Raw genomic sequence first — 19,350 nt, 5'->3', positions numbered from 1 at the left:
ACTTCTTGCTAGTGAGCTGATTGGTTAAATGAGACAAGAACCTTGAATTTCTAGGCTTCCATGGTTTAAAAAGAGCAGGAAAACAAAAAATGTTAGTTCTTCCATTGGAAGTGTTCTCTTCAGAGGCAAATATTTGCTATTCATGCACAATTCTTAACTTTTTTCTTAATCCATTCAAAAGATTTTCCTTTCTCTATTCTCCGATTATTCATAATGGGCAAAATGAAGAGGAAAAAAAAATCAAACTCTCCCTTTAAAATTAGTCTGAAGTGCCATTCTTTATTTGTACGGCATTTCACAGAGATGTCCTGGGATTCCTAGGTGTTGGTTGCAGTCCGAAAGATAAGAATATATTTTATGCCACAATTTATCTGAAGCTCCATGAGTTTTTCTTCTTGTATAGTTTGTCCATTTGCTGTGAATTAAGCGAAAACTCTTTCATAAGCATGTAGAATTTATACTTTCTTTTTACTTTTTCTTCTCTAGAGGTGTGACTGTAGTATGTCTTAACTGTGATTTCCTGACTGATGTTTCTGGCTTAGATAACATGGCCACACATCTGAGTGAAAACAATACTCATACTTGTCAAGTTATTATAGAAAAAGGTGAGTCTCTTTTTCATGTAGCGTACATACGTGTAAATATATGCACACGTGTGGATGTGTCTGTGTTAATACAGTCCTTTTTTCAGTTGCATTGCCATCTTTTTTGTGCATTTATGCTTGAAAGTGAGTACTTGTGTATTTCCACATTTAAAAATATCTTTAATTAAATCCTTTATTTTTATTTTCAGTTTCTGTAGATTTCCCAACCGCTGAACAAGTATCTGAGTAAGTTTTGTTTTAACACTCAATGTTTATTATTTCTGTTTATTTAGTGACAGGTGGCCAAAAGTTGCACTTTGAATTTGGGTTCTTCTTGAACTTCTTGGAATCTGAAATGTACAGATGCACACAGACCTGTACTTTACTAAATGATTTTTGCTCTTAACTGTGTCCACAGTTACAGGAATGGGGATGTAAGGTGATGGCCTGATGCAGCCAAAATCGCTAACAGGTTTTTTTGCTCAGTTTGGCCAAAATCATAAGATATGAATAGTTCTTGCAATATTAGAACATCTCAGTCTTGAGCTTGAGTCTAGACCTAGTGAGAATGTTACTTCAAGTCGTTTTGAATCCTAACAATATTAAATGAATATTTCCTATTCTTTAAATTGTATTAATATAAATACAAAAAAGTTTTGGTCTTTGTTGAAGTAGAACAAATTCAGACTTATTCTTTTAAAAATATTTTAAAATTATTTTGAAAATTATGTAATCTATATGACAAAGGTATCCTGTCTAACGTTAATTTTTTTTTAATGAGGACTTGCAAAGAAAAAAATGGCTTTTGGTGTTCATTCCTTAACACTTTGAGAAGGAGTCTGCAATGTTGTGGAAGTTGTGTTGTAGGATTTGGGTTTTTTAATTCTGGAAGTATCAGATATCCTCAGTCTTCCCTGATCAAACTGCAGCAGTACCTGAGACCCTTTCATGTAGCTTGTGAGCCTACTTATAGGCATAATAGAAGGGTCAGAAGTGTATCAGTTAATCAAACATTTGAGTTCTCTCTAAACCCTGTTAGAATGCAGGAACCAAAGCGTCAATTAGATTGCGAAGGGGAAAACAAATATTTTAAAGATGAAAGAAAATAACCCAGATTTAACAACAAAGTGTCATTGACTACATGTAGCCTTTAGTAGGAATCTGAAAGGGATTAGATACTCATGTGTAATGAGAACTGGCACAATAGATTGGATGAGAACTTTTCCAAAGGAGAGAGAAGTTCTTATGCTCTGAGCATAGGTGAGTCTTCACTGAGTGTTAGAAAGAAACATCTTCAGTGGGAGGGTTACCTCATAACTGTTAAATATTTTCCTTCTAGTTTTCATAGCGTAGCCAGCAAAAGTAGATACTGGAGTATCTCATCTCATCTAACCATGGAAATACCTATCTCTGGCTATGAAGAAGAGTAGAGCAAAATATATGCTATAAATTTCAACCCTCTACTACTAACTGCTTCCGTAGGATAAGATATATTTCAATAAAACTGGTGGTCTGATGGGAAGACTAGTAGACATTAAAAAGAATTGATGATGTTCTGGCAGGAAAGGACAGGGGGGAAAAAAATTAATTTGGGAAACCATTCCAAAAAGCCATTAACAATGAAATTCCTGATCTTGGAACACAGAACATTGAAAATGGGCAAAACAGTGGGAGGGATGATTTAGGAGGGTGCTACATTCATTTCATTAATCCAGGATGGTTTGTGTCCTTTAATAGTTTGGAGTTCAGTGAAACACAAACCACAGGAAAACAGTGTGAAGTTGTGACACAATCTTAACTTTTCTACTTGGAGCTGGCTTTAGATGTTGGGTATTAATACATGCTGAATTTTATATAAGAAAAGGTTAAAATGCATTGAATGAAAGAGGAAAAGATACAGTTTTGGCAATCTGTTGTCACTAATGCCCAAGGATTTTGCTGTCTTGACTACATTATGGAGATTTCATAAGAACGTTAGATATCCAAGTTATATATTATTCAGAAACAAGTGGGTGAGCACCAAAGAAATTAAAAAGAGTCAAGGATATGTGCGGGTTTGTTTCTGTGAGCCGTTGGTCTGTTAGGGTAGGACAGATGCAGATAGCCATTATTTTTGAGAGCTCCGCCATTGGTATAAAACTAAATATTGTGACTCCTTGAGGTGGTATAATTTATGATGATGCTTTTTAAATTGTTATCTTCATAGACTTCATTAGTTTAAATCTTGTCCTGTTCTGTATTCTAATTTTCTGATAACTTTGGACAAGAGCATTGCTGAACCTAAGACAGCATGAACAAATCTGTGTAGTAGTGGCAGATTTTTGTATCCATTATTTGCAGTACAGAGTGTACACAAGATAAAGCGTGCGCATCTTTTCATGAGATGATCATTCATAGTGTTCTCTTGTTAGTTTTGGAAAAAGAGAAACTCGCAGGCAATGTAAAGAACTTCTGCCCTGTAGTTTCTGTGATCTGTGATCTTTTCTTTCCGTTCTTTGACCTATAGTTTGATGAGATATGACTTGTTTACAGGGCTCCTCAGAATAACTTCTTCATTGTTGGACAAAATGACTCACCACTATGCTCTTGAAATGAACGCTTCTGTTGGATCTTCTCTTGTATCTCTCAAACCTTTTATTGGTGCCTTTTAATATACATCAGACTGTCTGCACATGTTGTAAAACTCATCTTTATTGCTAATGACCGGACAAGTTCTATGGGCTCTGTGTAGTGTTAGTGAGACTGCCTTTGGGCCAAAATCCTGCCATTTGTCATACAGGTGACCCATCTGGAGAAGTTCAGCGGGAATGCTGTTTAAATTGTTCCTGTACATCAAGTTGCCTTTTTTGTTGTTTAGTGATCCATCTTGTACTGAAGGAATAAGGCTTTAATAACTGTGCCAGTACTCTTCTAATGCTCAACTCTCTGCTTTGCACAACAGTTAACGTGGTTTTTAAATGAACTGACAGTAGACATTTTTGTTGCAGGGGAGTTGAAAGTGAGCAGGTATCCTATACGGTCTTGGCTCACTGATACATCATTGTGGAGCAGAAAATTGAACCCAGTCCAGCTTGGGATTATTTTGGTATGTAAGCGAACAAGCATCCATACCAGATCCTTCCTTTTTCTTCACACATTGAAGCTGTGGTATTCTTTTCTTGCATTTTTAAGGCAGCAGATCTGGTCTTTTCTCCCAACACTGTAGTCTGGCAAAGGCAATTCTGTGATACTGCTCTCTGCTTTACAGCATTAACTTACAGCTTTTGGGGCTATACTCCTTGGAAGGGAGTTTCATTTATGTAATGCAATGTTTCTTCTCTGCTCACTGTCTCCCCAGGTCTGTCAGTATCGTCCAGAGCTAGAGCAGTGTATGCATGAGGGTGTGCATCTGTTAAAACCAAAGCCCATTTTGTTCTGAGGTTGATCCTGGCATCTGAAAGTAAAGGGCTTTGTCATTCTTTTTGGGTATTCATTTAAAATATGCAAGTCCTGATCTGCTTAATATTCAAGTGAGTTGCATTTTGCCTGCTAATGACTTTATAGTATACAGTGGCAAAATATGCTTTGGATAACTTCTGCCACATGTAACTGCATAAACTGAAGCTTGGCCAAAGGAAATTATTAGCTGCTTTACTCTGGTAGATAAGTTTCTTTCTACTCCTAAGTACTGTATGAGGAAAGCATGTGATGGAAGCTAATACATATGAGCCTTGACTCGGAAGGTTGAGAAACCACATTCATTCACATCTTGTTCTTTGGTATCATTTCTCATCTTCAAGGATGCTGTACTCGAGCTGCTTGAGATACCTGCTGCTTTTGATTCCACTGCTTTCAACTCCATATATCGGTCTAGCTTGTCTATGGCAAGTTTATCCATCAGCAAGTTGTCTGTACTTACGATGAGTTTTTCTTTTGTCATCATGAACAACACCTGATGTTCCTCCAAACCTGGCCTCCTGCTTACAGTGGTTATATTTCTAGGTTGAATCTCCTAATTTACTAGCTTCCAAGCACCTTAATAGGTACAGCTAATCTGGCTATGAGGTCAGTCACTGTTACCACCTCCCAGTTATGAGAGGTTATTTCTGATGAATGCAAGCTGTTCTTGATATGCAGTGCTTTCTGCATAATCAATTTGAGCTTAATCCATTCTTTGACTCTGTTTTTGTCCTCTTCACCTCTGGTATACAAACAGTAAAAATTTTTGTAATGGTGAGCTTTCTGCAGCCACAGTGGTATTGCTAATAGTAGCAAGGATCCTGTCATCTGTCTCTTATATGTATTTTGTGATTGACTATTGTGCACTTAAAATGTTATACTTGATTAATATTCTGTGAAGTCTTGTTCTATTTGCCGCTTGTTTTTTTTCTTCTGACAGAAGGCGTGTTCTCTCACATGTTGCTGATCAACTTGAAGCATCAGTGACTTATGTCACTTAGGTTTTTTTCTTATCGGATTTGTTTCTGGTTTTGACACAATAGCATTGGATAGCGAGTTGCGATTTCATTGTGAACAATGCATTTCAAACAAAAATTGAATCCATGATATTTCACTTTTCTGTGAAATTTCTGTGGCTTTCAGTAGTGTCCTCTAAGGATTTTCACAAACTACACCAGACTGACACTCTGATCTGAAGCTATGTGACCTGTACCTGTTTTGAATGCTCACTTGGGAGATTATAATTTGATTCTTTTACTGCTTTACTACAGAAACGCGTTGTTAAAGTTTCAGGTTTGTGATTAGAACACTGGTAAGCTACATACAAATTTGCCAACCTTGCGTAAACACAGGTAGTAACGATTGATGTAGAAACAATTGGCGTCATAGCATCCTATTTTCATTTCTTTGAGCATCTTGGAAAATTACTCATGTGAAAAAGTCATAATATAGAAAGTGTATTAAACCATGCAATAAACCTGCCTGACTCATACTTTACTATCCCTGGTGGTTCCAATTACTTCTCCTATGCAAGTCACACAGCATATGGAACCGTATCTGCAAAGGCAGAGCATGAATATACCTGGTATGACCAGCCTATGTAACAGGGGAGAAGTGTTGAGGGGCAGCATTAGGCAGAATGTCACTGAACTGTGGGTTTTTAAAAAGACGTGTCTATAGGGCAACCTTACTACCTTTGCTTTGAAAGTCTTGTGGACAAGAAAGTGAACATTTGTTTCAGGCATTAGGGGCCATATAAATGCTTGTAACTGTAGCTTTGTGCTTAGTAACGTTTCTCTATTGATGATAATAGCAAGCTCTTACATAGCCCTTTTCCTTGCTACCCTCATTTTATAGATGAGAAACAGAGTGAAGTAGTATGAATTCCATTTTTCTTTTCCCTTTCAGTCTTTAATGCTGTAAAACACCTTAGGGTACAAGTACCTTTTTCTCCCTCACTGTGTGTTCACATGTGCCGTAACATAGTCCGGTTTCTTCCCCATAAACACTCATGCATACATTTATTTTGGGGGTAGGAAGGGAGGCTTGTCTTAGGAGTAATCTACTCTACTCAAGTTGTATTTTTCAAAATGGACATTTTTACTAGAAACTGTAGTTCTTAAAAGTGGCTTTCTATTCTTTTAGTCATGAATAGGGTTAAACTCATAATGCTTCGATATAGCTCAGTTGAGCGGCTGGAAGGTATCTTGAGCCACTTAGGTTCTGTAAAGTTGTTTTCTAGAAGTTCTTGTAGCTGTAGTCTTCTTACAAAAGGTTACTATTTGTTAGGAACAGCTGGAAAGGGGAAGTCTGGCAAAAGATTCCAGCTAGTTTTCAGTAGTGCTTACCCAAGGAAGATGTGGGAGCTATTCTGTGGCTGTGATAAAACATGATAGATCACTGGGAAGATAGTTGCTCATGACTTGAGCTCTGTGTATGTACAAATATACATACATTTTATTATGTGAGGGAGGAGGAAGCTGTGAGACCGTATGAACTGAAAGAACACCCTCCTCTGTGCTTGGACTGAGCATCTTGGAAACTATTTACTTAATTGACTCCAAATCTGTTTCATTAACAATGCCTAGCTGAATCCTTGTGTATCAAATAAAATTTAAAATCCACCTGAAAGTGGATTTTGAAGTGCCTAAAGGAAAGTTCTTATTTACCTAGCTTTTATTCTGTGGTCAAAGTCTGAGCCTCTTTGATTTTTGTGGCCAATCATTTCTATTGAGTATCTCAATTAAACTGAAATTTCGTGCTCAGCTACATTTTTGGGGAGCTGTTTTCTTGGTTTTGGGGGGTTGTTTGCTTGTTTGGTTTTTTTGTTCTTTGGTGTTGGTTGGTTGCTTGCTTGCTTGCTTTTTTTTTCGTTGTTCTTAAATATAAGCTTATTTTTATATAGAAAGAAAAATCTTTCAAGAATTCTGTAGAAACTTCAAATTGCTCTGATGGATGTGGACCAGCAGGCTGTACAAACTAGAAATGGTCACCATCGTTGATTTTTCATAAAGCTCTTTCTTACATCTCTGGAGCTACAGTACTTCTGGAAAGTACCGGGCCTTTGTTGCTGTTTGAGGACTATAGGAGATGGAACTCTTTAGAAAGTGAACTCTTGCACCCAAAAGATTTAAGACTTCTCATATAAAAGTGCTGGGAACATCACAGGGTGATCTATGTTTTAATGCCCACTTATGCAGCTTCCGTTCATTATACATTAAAAAGAAGGAATTATCCTCTGAAACATATTCTCAACCTTAAGTATATTCAGGAATAGATCAGTAACCCTAGTTAAACCATTATTAACAAAGATATGGTGATCACAAAATGTTATAAGCTCTATTTGCTTCAAAAAGAATTTAAATTAGTCAGTTTTAATCTGTTTTATAAGCTATAGAAATACATGGCCACAGCAGTCCAGCAGATTTTGATCATGTAAAATATAAATATTTTAAACCATGTATAGATATTGCATTCGATTCATACCCATTTATTCTGGTGGTAAACTCTCAATTTTCTCGGAAAACGAGACCAGTAAGTTTGTCCTTGGATATACACTATCGGATTTATTTGCGTCTAAATTGTTCTGTTTTTTGAAATTCTGTGATAAGTGACTGCTTTTAGACAAATTACTATTTTCAACTTTTCCTTAAAATTCTTCTATAGAAATCATTACAGCAGTGAAGCTAAGCTAAATATTAGGTGCTGGTTCATCACTTACTGCTACTGCTACTCATGATTAAATACTTCAGCGTATTCCAAGTTCCTGACCCGAAAAATGTGTTGTCATTTGATTTACCCTAATGTTTTTCTTACTATTAATTAGATGCACGTTTTTACGGTGCTAACATAGCAGTGTTATTATAAAACAATTTTGTTTATTATTTTTGCCATCATTTCTTGTAAATTAAGATGTAGTAATTAAGGTAATCATAAATGGTTGTTTATACTACAGCCCCAGTTGTTGCTTACCTGCTAGGACATTAGTGTTAATAGGTGGTGGTGGAGTGCTGAAAGTGTGTTAAACTTATTGAAAAGGTCCATTATTTTAATTGCTCTTTTTCTTGGATTAATTTAGGAAAATAGATGTGGTAGATATCAGACCAAATATTATCTATACATTTTTCATAAAGTTTAAGCTGGTAAAACTGTTTCTTGTGTCAAGTATTATGTACCTTGTAGAGAGCCATTAAGGCTCTCTGAGGTCGTGAATCATTTAATTTGATTAATAGCATTATTTAAATGTAACAGAGCCAGCATCATACTTCAGCAGATTAAACTTGGCTTTAATGCAGGATCAACAGAGAAGATACAGGCATAAGCAATTTTGAGGTTTTTGTTCAGGTTGGTGGATTTTTTTGTTTGTTTTTTTTTACAGGAAACCTTTGAAAGGTTAGATTTTATGTTAAGAACTGGTGACTTAACAAGGTTTTGTAGGAGACATACTTCTTGCTATCCTTGTGGTATCATTTTCTTAAATAAACACAGAAAATCAATTTTACTGATGTTGTGATAAGCTGTTTAATTAATGTGCTTTTAGAAGTCAATAAATTTAAATAATTTATAGGCAATCTAAGGTATGGACTGTGCTTGTGAAGGTATTTTGAAGGAAGTATCTCCTCCAAATTGTGGTTGGAGGTCAGTAACAATGTTTTATGATTGCCATGAAGTAAACTGCAACTCTTTTCTGGGTTGTTGGATTATTGTAGATGTTTTAATTTTAGAATAAAAACAATTTTTTTGATTTTTGTGTTTGTTTTGCAGAATGTTTTTGTTGGTCATAATGTAGCTTTATGCACTATGGATGTACATCTTGCCAGTTTTATCGTTTCAGACTTCAAATACTTTACTGGACTATACTTGGTTTCAGTTATGGCTTGAAAGGCCTTTATTGTGAGGAGAGGGTCAGTCTGTTCCTCGTGTAGAACTGCAGTAAGCACTAGCAAAAAAAATGCTATTAGCCATTTTGAGACTGTTACTTCTTGGTCTTTTTTATGAAGTGAGGTAAACTTTTTTCCACGTAGCATGTTTCAGTTATCTCATTATTTCTGAATACCCAATGAAACATTTCAGCATTCTGGAATGCTCTTCTGGAACTCTGAAGCACACTTAAGCGCTAAATAACAACTTTACCAATTGATTTCAGATTACCAGGTTTTCTTACTGTAGGTGTCTTCATCCTTCTTATCTCTGTTCTAAACATACAGTATTTGAAAACATCGAATCTTAATTTATTATCCACTAGGTTAAAGGCAGATATCTCCATTAGAGAGAGAAGCTAAGTTGGAGGTAACGTCTTTTTTTTTTTTTTCCCCCCTTCACACAGTCTAACAATATTTCTGAACTTCATGACTAGTTTGAAGATGCAAGACAATTCCTTTTTAAATATATGTATATATTACTGGTTAAGGGCATTCAGGATATCTACGGTGGAAAAAAATTAGCTTTCTATGTTTTGCTACCAGAAGACGTGGTAGTGGTGGGGGGAGCATCTTTATTATGTATATCTGCTACGCCCAGAGGTTTCCAGTTTGCAGTCAGGTCATGGTTGACTTGTATTCCATACTCCAGTGAAGGAGTGGTTTAATTGCCTTGTGTGTATATTTTCATCATAAAGGAACCTGGAAGTTGACCTAAAATATAACATGAGACCTGGGTAAATACTGAATTATAAACTCTAACTTCTTGAAGTTTTCAGTTTATACTTTCTTCTAAGGAGTGAAATCCTCAGAAATACCTCTTAAGACCTTTTTCTAGCCATGTGTACAGCTCCTGCTTTTTGCATATCAGGAAGCCAAATGATCTCATAGTACATTCTCCCAACGTTTTGCAAAAATACCGTCTTTGGACACGAAATTACAGAATTTTCTTCTGGAAGAAGTTATTTTTCTGTTGCCCTTCAGAAAGGGCAATCTGTTGCAAGAAAGCCCATCCTGCGAGAGAGTGGGAGAAGTCCTCGGACCTTGTAGAGACTTTTCTTGTAATACTGGTTGCCTCCTCTCAAAAACGCAAGGGGTGTCTTTGTGAGTTTTGGAACAGAAGCGATGATTCTCTAACACGTGATAAGCCTGTCCACCTTTGTTCAGCAGTGTAAAGGAAAAAGATTCTGAAACAAACATAGTAACGCTTCTTTCCATAGGTTCCAGCCCTAAATTAGTAAATTTCAGTGTTTTTTGTCATAGTTGTCCAGCTTTATCTTACTATTTCATTGCACATAATATTTGGAATATATATGCTGTGCGTTTAGTGGGTGCTACATGTTTTGGCATTATGGAGGATCTGGAATTTCCGTTTTGTTGGTCCACAAAACTATGTTCCATAATTTTTGTTTTCATTAGAAAAACAAAAGCAACCACCCACCCACCCCCCGATCCAAAACGTATACCTAGCCCTTACAGTTGGAGAAAGTGGAGAATGCAGAGAGACTAGAGAGCGCTTTGGTATTAGCTCTCTGGATTTACAGGGAGCCTGAACCAAGACCTCCCAGAATGGAGCCGCTCTTGCAGTGTAGTCTGGGTCCCATGCAGTCTCTGGTTATTTTTCCAAGGTGCCACGGACTGCTTGCCATTTCGCTGCAGCCATGTGCTTGGTGTTCTAGTTTATACATCAGCCCTGCCAGGATCGGCTAGTAACTGCTTTGTTCTCCTGTTGTGTGTGGTATGTTTGTCTTTTTTTTTTTTTTTTCTTTCTTTCTCTCCTCCCCTCCCCTCCCCTTTTCTGTCATGTAGAGTTAACTGATTGAATTACAGTGTACGCTTGGGGCTGTTTGGAATAGGTAGCAGAAGGTCAAATATCAGCTAAGGTCTTGAAGAACCAAAAATATAAATTGACCAACCAAGTTGTACAAGAATACAGTACCTAAAACCTAGAGATGAGTCAAGAAATCCTGCTTTCCTGGTTAGCTTTGGGGGGGGGGGGAGTTCAGCAAGGGCAGAGGAATAGTGGTAGATAGGTAGATAGGGAAGGATGTAGGGAAGGATGTTCTACAGTAGACCAGCTAGATGGAAGCAAATGTGTATTCTGGAAAATGAAGTCAGGAAACCTGGCAGGCATTACATGTTCAGAGGGGCAGGAGGGAGAATAATATGAGGTTGGGAAGTGTTCTGTATGATAGAGGAGGTATAACAAAGGGTATTTTAGAAGATCGAATGAGTTCCACTTTACCATACAACTTTAAAATTCTTGCCAGATGACTTGGCCTCATTGAACCATAATACACTGACTTTATGGAAAAATACAGTGTTAAAAGTAGTAACATTGTTTAAACAGCTCTGAATATTTAAAAAGGTTGTGATACAAACAATCATTTAAGATATTTATCTTTCCCTATATGAGGTAACCATTTTCTACTTTAAAATCAAAATGTACTTGTATTCTGACAAAAAATGGTTTTAACTTCCTAATTTTGTCACTTAGGCATTTACAATTTTCTTAATGAGTGTATAGTGTAGGAAATGCTTTTAGAAAATTCCTTTTACTGTTTTGAGATGCCAGGTCTCAGTTGCTTGCTCTTCTACCATTTTGAAAGGTTCTCCTTTACCTTTCTTTATTCTAGTCATATGCAGTATATGCCAAATAATTTCAACTTTACTTTCACTTAAAATGCTTGCTTAAGAATTGAGACTAAACGGTTCAGGTATTAGACGCTAACTCTGTCTTTAGGCTACAGATTATTCAGCAGTCACTGTAATTCTAATGGAATGTTATGTACTGCTTTCACCTATCGTATTTAAATACGTAAAAATAATTTAAATATAATTCGAGTCTTCTGTCCAAACTATTTCAGTTCAATAATACTTCACTGGCTTTAAGACAGGGAACACTAGAGTATTACAGCTGTAGCACCAGAGATTTTTCAGTCCTCAAAACAATTTTTTTCCCTTCAACTTTTATTCTGTGTTTAAGCCAAGGTAGCTATGTTGACATTAGCAAGTAACATTGACATTAGTGCTACAGGGGCAGATCAGTAGATCAAAACAGTTCCCTCTGAGGACCCTGTATCTTCGCTGCATTGTGATTCAGATGCTTTGTTTTGGACCATACTTCTGTCCCTTGGACAAAATGCCCACACTATGCGTGTAGTTCAGAAGTGTGTGAAACGTCTGTTGTTGGACTTCTGTGGACCCAGCTTCTTTAGGAGCTGCAGCATGTTTGGTGCACTTCTGCATCAGAGCTCCCCGTTCAGTTTTCTTCAAAAAGAAGTTTGCGAATATTAGGACTGTTCTGTAAACCAAGCCAGTATGTGGTAAGTGGGAGCAATCAAAGAGTGTGCCTCAAAACCACACTACTGTTTCAAACCAAAATATTAGTGTAAATGCAGCCATAATATGGGGTTTGCTACTTGGAAATGCTCTTCCACAGAGTGAATGTATGTACGCACAAACTGTGCAACTGCTGTGTACACAAACGTAAAATTATCTTTTGTTTATACATCTATTCTGAAGCTGTATGGTTTTTTCTTGCTATAGAATTTTCCAGATTCTTTTGATTGCTGTTGAATTTTCAGTTCCTGTTCACTGTTACCAGTATTGTTTGCATATAACGTTAAGAGTAGAAAGAGTAGTTTCATTCCTAATACTATATAGAAGGCTGTTCTTTTTCAGCTACTGCCTTACAAACACAGTGATTTCTTTGAATCCTGTATGATTTTTGGGAGACTTAGTGTGTCCTTGTTGCTGTTTTGCTTTTTTTTTATCTGCAGTCCTCAGCAGAGAGGAAATATTTTTTTGGAGAACTGTTGTATCTAAATTAAGTGTTATATTCGATGGTCTTTCAGATCACTGTTCTCTGTGGATAACTATTTTTTTAATGGTGGTTGTTTTGCAAAAACTTACTCAATTTTATGTTACACTCTTCTATTGGTGTAAATGACTGGTGGGAAGGTGCTGGTGTGCTGATGAGAGGCAGCTTTTCTTTCTGCATCAGAAAGGAATTTTTTTATAGACTTCTTCCCTTCCCTCCCTCCCTTCCCTCAAGTACTTCACCAAAAATGAGCGGGAAATGAGCCTAGGCTTGGACAAAGCTGGGATTTTGATGACTAGAAGGTGAGGGAGATTATGATGGAAACACTTATAAGCGTGTACTAATGAAGCATCAACAATCCCTTTGTTTAAACCCATTTTTTCCATACCTGTGTTCAAAATTGTTTGCTCAATCTGCAACTGTACCTCGCCCACATGTGTGTTTGTTGAAAAGTTGTGGCTAAAGCACATGTATGCATACTCTTTCATAAAGACTTGACTGCTTTTCATATGAAAACATTTCTAAATATTTACTAGAATTTTTAAGGCTCTGTATAGCTGAAGTCTGATTACATGAGGTCCACCTTTTCTTAATGCTTCTCTACAAAAGGTGAAGTAATTAGGAACAGTTATGGCATGGCCAGTTATGAGAGCTGCAAGTGGTCCCGAGTGGTGGTGGCTTCTGTGTTGGAATTTAGTCTTGGATAGTCCATCAGATGTTGTCCTTTTTCCCCCTTTCTAGGAGTTTTGAGAGGGAGGAGAAGATAAGATTAGAGTTTTGGAGAATGTTCTTTATTGTTCTTGATAATAGGAAATTCAAAAAAGCTTAATAAATGCAAAAACCTTCTGCCTGGCGGAAGCAGAAAATAGAGGCTGCAACTGGGTAAGGAGGCTGAACTCTCTTGAGTTAATTCCTTATTAGGATTGAAAGAGATTGCTAAGTCTACCTACTCAGTAACTGATAAAATTTCACCTTTCGAGAATCTGTGTCATGTTTTATCCCTGCTCAAAATAGTCTCTGTTTTGAAGTAGGGTATGGAATATTCCTGGATTAGCTTCTTTAAGTGAAAGTAAAACTTGAAAACAGATTTCTGAATGTTTGGAGACTGTAGCACCTGCACTAGAGCAACTGCAACTATTTTCTGTAGAATTCAGCTATCTTTTAACATAGCAGATCGTATTAATTGTTTTAAATTCCTGGATCAGTAAAGTATCATGTTTAGACACTCAGCTTGAAAATACATCCTAAAAGCCTAATAGGAAATCAATTATTCCTCTATTTGTCTGTTGTTTCAGGATAACTGCAATGCGCTGGGCTCTTACTTGTCTAGACACTTTTTTTTAGCCATTTGGCACCACTCTGTGTCTGAACTATTCCCTGAAGAGATTTGAAACTTGGTTTAAAACTACCTCAGGCTAACCCAGTATAAACTAGGCTTAGGCAACCAGTCCAAAGAACAGCAAAATTTTGTGTTTTAAGAGTTTTAGAACAGTCTTTTGCTTAGCCAACATTAAAAATGGTTTTACCCAGAAGTGATTTCAAACCATTTTTAAAACTGTTGAAGAAATAAGCTAAAATGCTTTTTAACAAATGAGGTATTTGGTGGTATTATCTCTCACTTCTCTTACCTGCGTGTCACTGTTAAGAGGCTATTTTCGGTTTTAGATTTAAAAACAAAAATTGGGAGACTTACTAGCTCCTAATTTAACCTCTTATATAGAATGTATATGTGAAAGTAGTTCTTCCATTTTTTCATTCAGAAAAATTTTGAATGGATGAGAAATGATTTTAAGCTTTTTACCAAATCTAAATCTGTAAAACAAAAATTGAGTTCTCTTATTGCAAGGGTGGGGGAAGTTGCTGTTCCTATGACAAATGAGGAGAAATATTAGAAACTACTTTTCAGGATTGTTGACTATTGGAATACAAAAATATGAGCAGTAATATGACTAGACTGTTTTGTATTTCTGTAGGTACAGGTAGCATTTGAAGTATACAGTTCAGTCTTTCTGTAGAGCATTCTAATTTTTTCTGGTCACTTTAGAGCACTGCATGTGGCTTTATTGAGATAATACAAGGTTTAAACAATAATTGTTTTGCATATGAAGTTTGTATGCGATGTCTTAGATACAGTAAAATTTTTATTTTTACTTGCATAATTCAGTACTGTTCCAAGTTTCCTTTTTTATCAGCATATGCTTTTATTCTGAATAGTGACTGTAAAAATACTACTTCACAGATTAACTTTTTCAGTGAATGTAGATTTCTGGCTACTCATCTAACTTTTAGATTTAAGTGAATATAAATTTCTAGCTGCTAATTTCTTTCTCTGACTCCTGTTAATAGTGCAGAGCCAATTTGACAATATAAGGTTCTGAATTACCTTCTTGTATATCATCAACAGAAGTTTCAAAATAGTTATATCTGCATCAGCATCGAAGAGGCTGTGCAGATAGGGGTTATCACTCATGTTGTATTTTGGAAAACTGCACATGTCATACAAAGGGAACAATTTAACCTTCAAGGTATTCATTTTTGGTGATGAAATGCAAGAGTTAATACTAAGTGACTGTTAAATACAAACTTTTACATTTTTCTTACCTGTTAGAAATTAATTCGGCCCATCTTGCTATGAAAGTTTGTGAGAAATATTAAAAGGAAAATTTACAATACCAGTTTGAGTATCACTTTGCAGTATACAATTATGTATTGCTTTATTTTACCTGCTATAAAAAAAACTTGTTTTGTTTTTTACAGCAAACAAGAACATGACTCTTCAGAGGAAACGAAAGAATGCGACAGAAATCAAATCAACCAAGTTGTATCAGTTGAAAAGAGTGAAGAAAGTTCATCATCGAATACAGAAAACGCTCCCAATTTGGAACTTGACAGCAATGGCAACAGCTCTAGGAATGCCTTGGATGAGAAAGGAGCATGTTGTGATTCAGATAATAACAAACAATTAATAGAAGAGAAACAAAAATGTATTCATGATGAAAGTGAGTTGAAAACTTGCCAAAGTTCAGATAATGTTGTCTTGAATGACCAGACTAAAGTACGTAGCTTGGATGAGACTGCATTATCATCACTGAAAGCAAGGGACTTGAAACTAACGTTGGGTGAAGATGTTAGTTTTGAGCAGTTCTTGAGAAAAAGAGATGAACCTGAATCTGTTAGTTCAGATATTAGTGAGCAAGGCAGTATTCATTTGGAGCCTTTGACTCCATCAGAGGTACTAGAGCATGAAGCTACTGAAATTCTACAGAAAGGTAAGGTTGCACCATCATCAAAAAAAGCTGGACTACTCTCAGAACAAACAGATGAGACTTCTAAAGAAAGCAGTCCCAGCAGAATGGAAACGGCTGTAAACAAGACAGATGAAAATGAAGCAAGCTGAAACTGTGTTATTTTTTTATTCAGTTTATTATAGATAATGGTAAGAACACCATAGGCCATTCCTGGTGAGTGTGCTCATTGATGCTAATTATTCAAAAAAAGACGCAGGGAAATTTTGTGTATGAAGATAGTGTATATGTGTATGTACAACTGAATTGACTAAATTTACAAGGAGTAACACGTTAAATTTATCTTCCAGTCTCTTGGATGTGATATATCTTACTCAACTGGCACTTGAAAGGAGGATTAAATTCTCATTTTCATAGTTAACTAGCCAGGAATAAGGTGATTTGTAAGTCAAGAAGAGATTTCTAAAAATCCTTCCATGAGTATCAGTAAACAGCAAAATTTAGCATGGATTCGGTTCTGATGCTGAAATTGAGCACACTTGTAACAATGGTTATTGGTCTACTGTTAATTTGGATAAGCATAAAATTTATTTGGATTTGGTGTCACATTCCTGTCTGTAAAAGCATGTAAACAGAATTATATGAACCTATGCACCTTTGTACAGGTGTAATCCTGCCAGGCTGTAAGCTTACCTTAATAAACTTTCAGTGAAAGTGGAATTATTACAATAAAAGTATATATTTGTGGGGTTTTCCGTGTGCAAGCAGGGCAGAAATACCAGACATAGTTGTATAAAATAGGACATACTGCTGAAAGTACTGTAGCTGTTAGACTTTTACCATTGTTTTAATTATTCTTAGTGGTAGACCCTTGAGAATGGTCAGTAAGTCAAGCCAAAGTATGGTTTAATGTAAAAACTGTTTTAAACAAAAAGGAGGGGGAAAAAAACCACCCACCAAACTGGAAACACCAACTGGCATGCACTCTCTCATTTTGCAGCTGCTACTTGCTAACTGTTACAAAAATCACACAAGGGCATACAAAGTAGAATTGTACAGTTGAATTTCAGGACTTTTTGTAGTCTAAATTATGTACAGAAAGATGGCTGCTGGATTTTTGGGGGTTTTTTGCTTTATAGTTAGCAGCTAGATATATAGAAATGCTTATGATTAACAGTAGCTTGCTCTTATGACTTTGCTGCTCCATTTGAAACATCAGAATGTGCTTTTGACTTAGTTTTGTTTTTAATGAATGTTAAATGTTTTGAACAGCTGTTAAAGCACTGCTGTAAATTATCACTTTTTGAGTAAATATTTGCAACAAAATTTTGTCTTTGTGAATAATTTTATTGCTCAACTTGTAACTTTGGGAATGGTCTTCCCAACTTTTTGAAAAGATTTAGTAGCAGTTTCCAAAAACTGTTTTATTTTAATATGAGAATATGTGAATATGAGACTTCTGTGCTTTTAGAATTAAATGAGCAAGTGCCTATGCACAACATATTTTTGTAGCTATATGTTGTGATAAGATGTGCTAACTTTTTTTAGATTATGAAGATATTTTTCTGGGCCATCAGCAAGCAACTGAAGTCTGCTCTGTCCTCCTAGGTCAGCCAGGCTTAGCTGCTAAGTGAGTCTAATAAAGAACAGCATTACGAGGTTTAGAGACCATCCAGCTCATTGTTGGAGCCTCTAAATGACCATATGAATCTCAGCATCTCAAAAGTTGTGCTTCAGATTCTGAAGAATTATATATGACTGAAAAATCAAAAGATTTGAAAGTAATAAATGTTAAGTTCCTTTTATGTCTCTTCTATTTTTGAGCCTATGAATTGCATCTTTATTTTCAGCCATACAGGGTTATTAGAAGCCTTTTAATAAGAAGAATGAAAATATTTGCATAATCATACCTCAGGTTAATGATTTCATTACAATTTCTAAAGAACAAGATATACAAAAGAAATTACAATTTATTGCTCTCAATTTTATCGTTTGTGTTGTTTGAAGTTCTTAAAGTGGCAGATCTTGGAGAGCTATAATTAGCAGGTAAACTCAGACTGAAAAACCTCTGTATTTGGGAATAATATATATGTATTCTCGGGTATTTAATATGTAAAGCATTGCATATTTAGCTTATTGCAACTCATGTAGAGAATCCTTATACAAAAGGTAATGTTGGGTGTAAAAAGCCCAAATAGCTAACGTCTGCAATAGCAGCCCTTTCAAGGAAGGAGGTAAAAGAGAGCTGGTGAGTAAAATGTGTCATGAAAACAATGCTATGTTATTTTTATGAAGCAGAAAAAATTCCATGAGTTTTTTAAAAATTCATTTGCTCTCTAAACACTAGGTGATTGTGTAATTAGGAAGAAAATCTCTATCATGGATTTAGGAAGTTTCCTAGAGAAGAGTTAAATTGGCTTTTTTGGCTGAAGGCACTGCAGAAGATCATGTTATGTTGAATGTAATTTGAAACTTTCCTCTGGGAGGAGGAAGGAATTGAGGTTTTTGTTCATTTCTGAGTCGTGTAGATTTTTTCCATCCAGTCCTCAGTAGTTCTTGTTCTGTGCTACCTCTCTTTTTGTTCTTAGGAAAGCATTTTCCCTAAAATTTTCATTGCATTACCAAAAACAGTAACTTAAAGTTAATTCTTGGTATCCATATTGGAATCGCTGTTCCCCTTCATCTCAAAACATTTACTGTATTTGCTTGAATAATGATTTTGGGTTGTTTATGTAACTTCTGTTTATAAGGAAATAGCACATGCCTAATGTTATCTCCATTATTTGCATTTAATGGAAAATTGTTGTAATGAATAACTTATGGCCAGGCAGTATACTGTCACTTGGCCATTCCTCAAGTACAGCAAACTTCTCAGTTTGCTTTGTGCAGTTTAGGAAAGAAACTTTGGAAAAGAAACTACTGAAGATTCATGTTTTCCTTGGTAGAATGGATAAATAAACGGGGGGGGAGGGGGGGGAACAGATTGAATCATAGCAAATACCGAGTTCTAATTGTAAGGTGATGTATTATAAAGATTGCCTTTTTAACCAAAACCTAGAGCAAGCAGAACAATAATAAATAAGTCCATGTTTTTGTTTTTCCCTTACTGGAAATGGAGATAAAAGAGATCCGTGGACGTTAAGTCATGTTCCTTCATGCTTTACTGAGAGAAGGCATTCAGGCATTGCACACTGAAGGTCAGAGTTAGGAATCTGAGTAACACTTGTTCTTCTGCAAAACCTACAAATAAAAAATCTCAAAGTGTTTTTTTTGTGGGTGTAAGTATTGTTATTTACATGCAAGTATGCAAAAAAAAAAAAAAAAAAAAAAACCAAAAAACC

At 35.9% G+C, this 19,350-nt stretch overlaps 1 protein-coding gene across 9 annotated transcripts in view; it reads left to right on the top strand.

Annotated features, from left to right (window-relative positions):
- ZNF280D (zinc finger protein 280D) overlaps positions 1-19,275 on the top strand; it is a 56,250-nt gene extending 36,975 nt beyond the window's left edge. For 6 of the 9 annotated variants that reach the window (XM_068958135.1, XM_068958138.1, XM_068958141.1 and 3 more), the window contains 3 exons: positions 487-605; positions 794-830; positions 15,522-19,275. In XM_068958135.1, coding sequence (XP_068814236.1) covers positions 487-605; positions 794-830; positions 15,522-16,161 — 796 coding nt within the window. In that variant the 3' untranslated portion in view covers positions 16,162-19,275. Of the gene's footprint in view, positions 1-486; positions 606-793; positions 831-3,571; positions 3,670-3,921; positions 4,041-15,521 lie in introns of those variants that run through there. The other 3 variants (XR_011143673.1, XR_011143671.1, XR_011143672.1) reach the window with 2 other exon arrangements.
- The last annotated feature ends 75 nt before the right edge of the window (positions 19,276-19,350 follow it).

Source organism: Struthio camelus, chromosome 12 (assembly GCF_040807025.1).
Source record: "Struthio camelus isolate bStrCam1 chromosome 12, bStrCam1.hap1, whole genome shotgun sequence".
In the NCBI taxonomy this organism is placed as follows: domain Eukaryota; kingdom Metazoa; phylum Chordata; class Aves; order Struthioniformes; family Struthionidae; genus Struthio; species Struthio camelus.
This window is presented reverse-complemented; position numbering and strand designations above follow the sequence as displayed.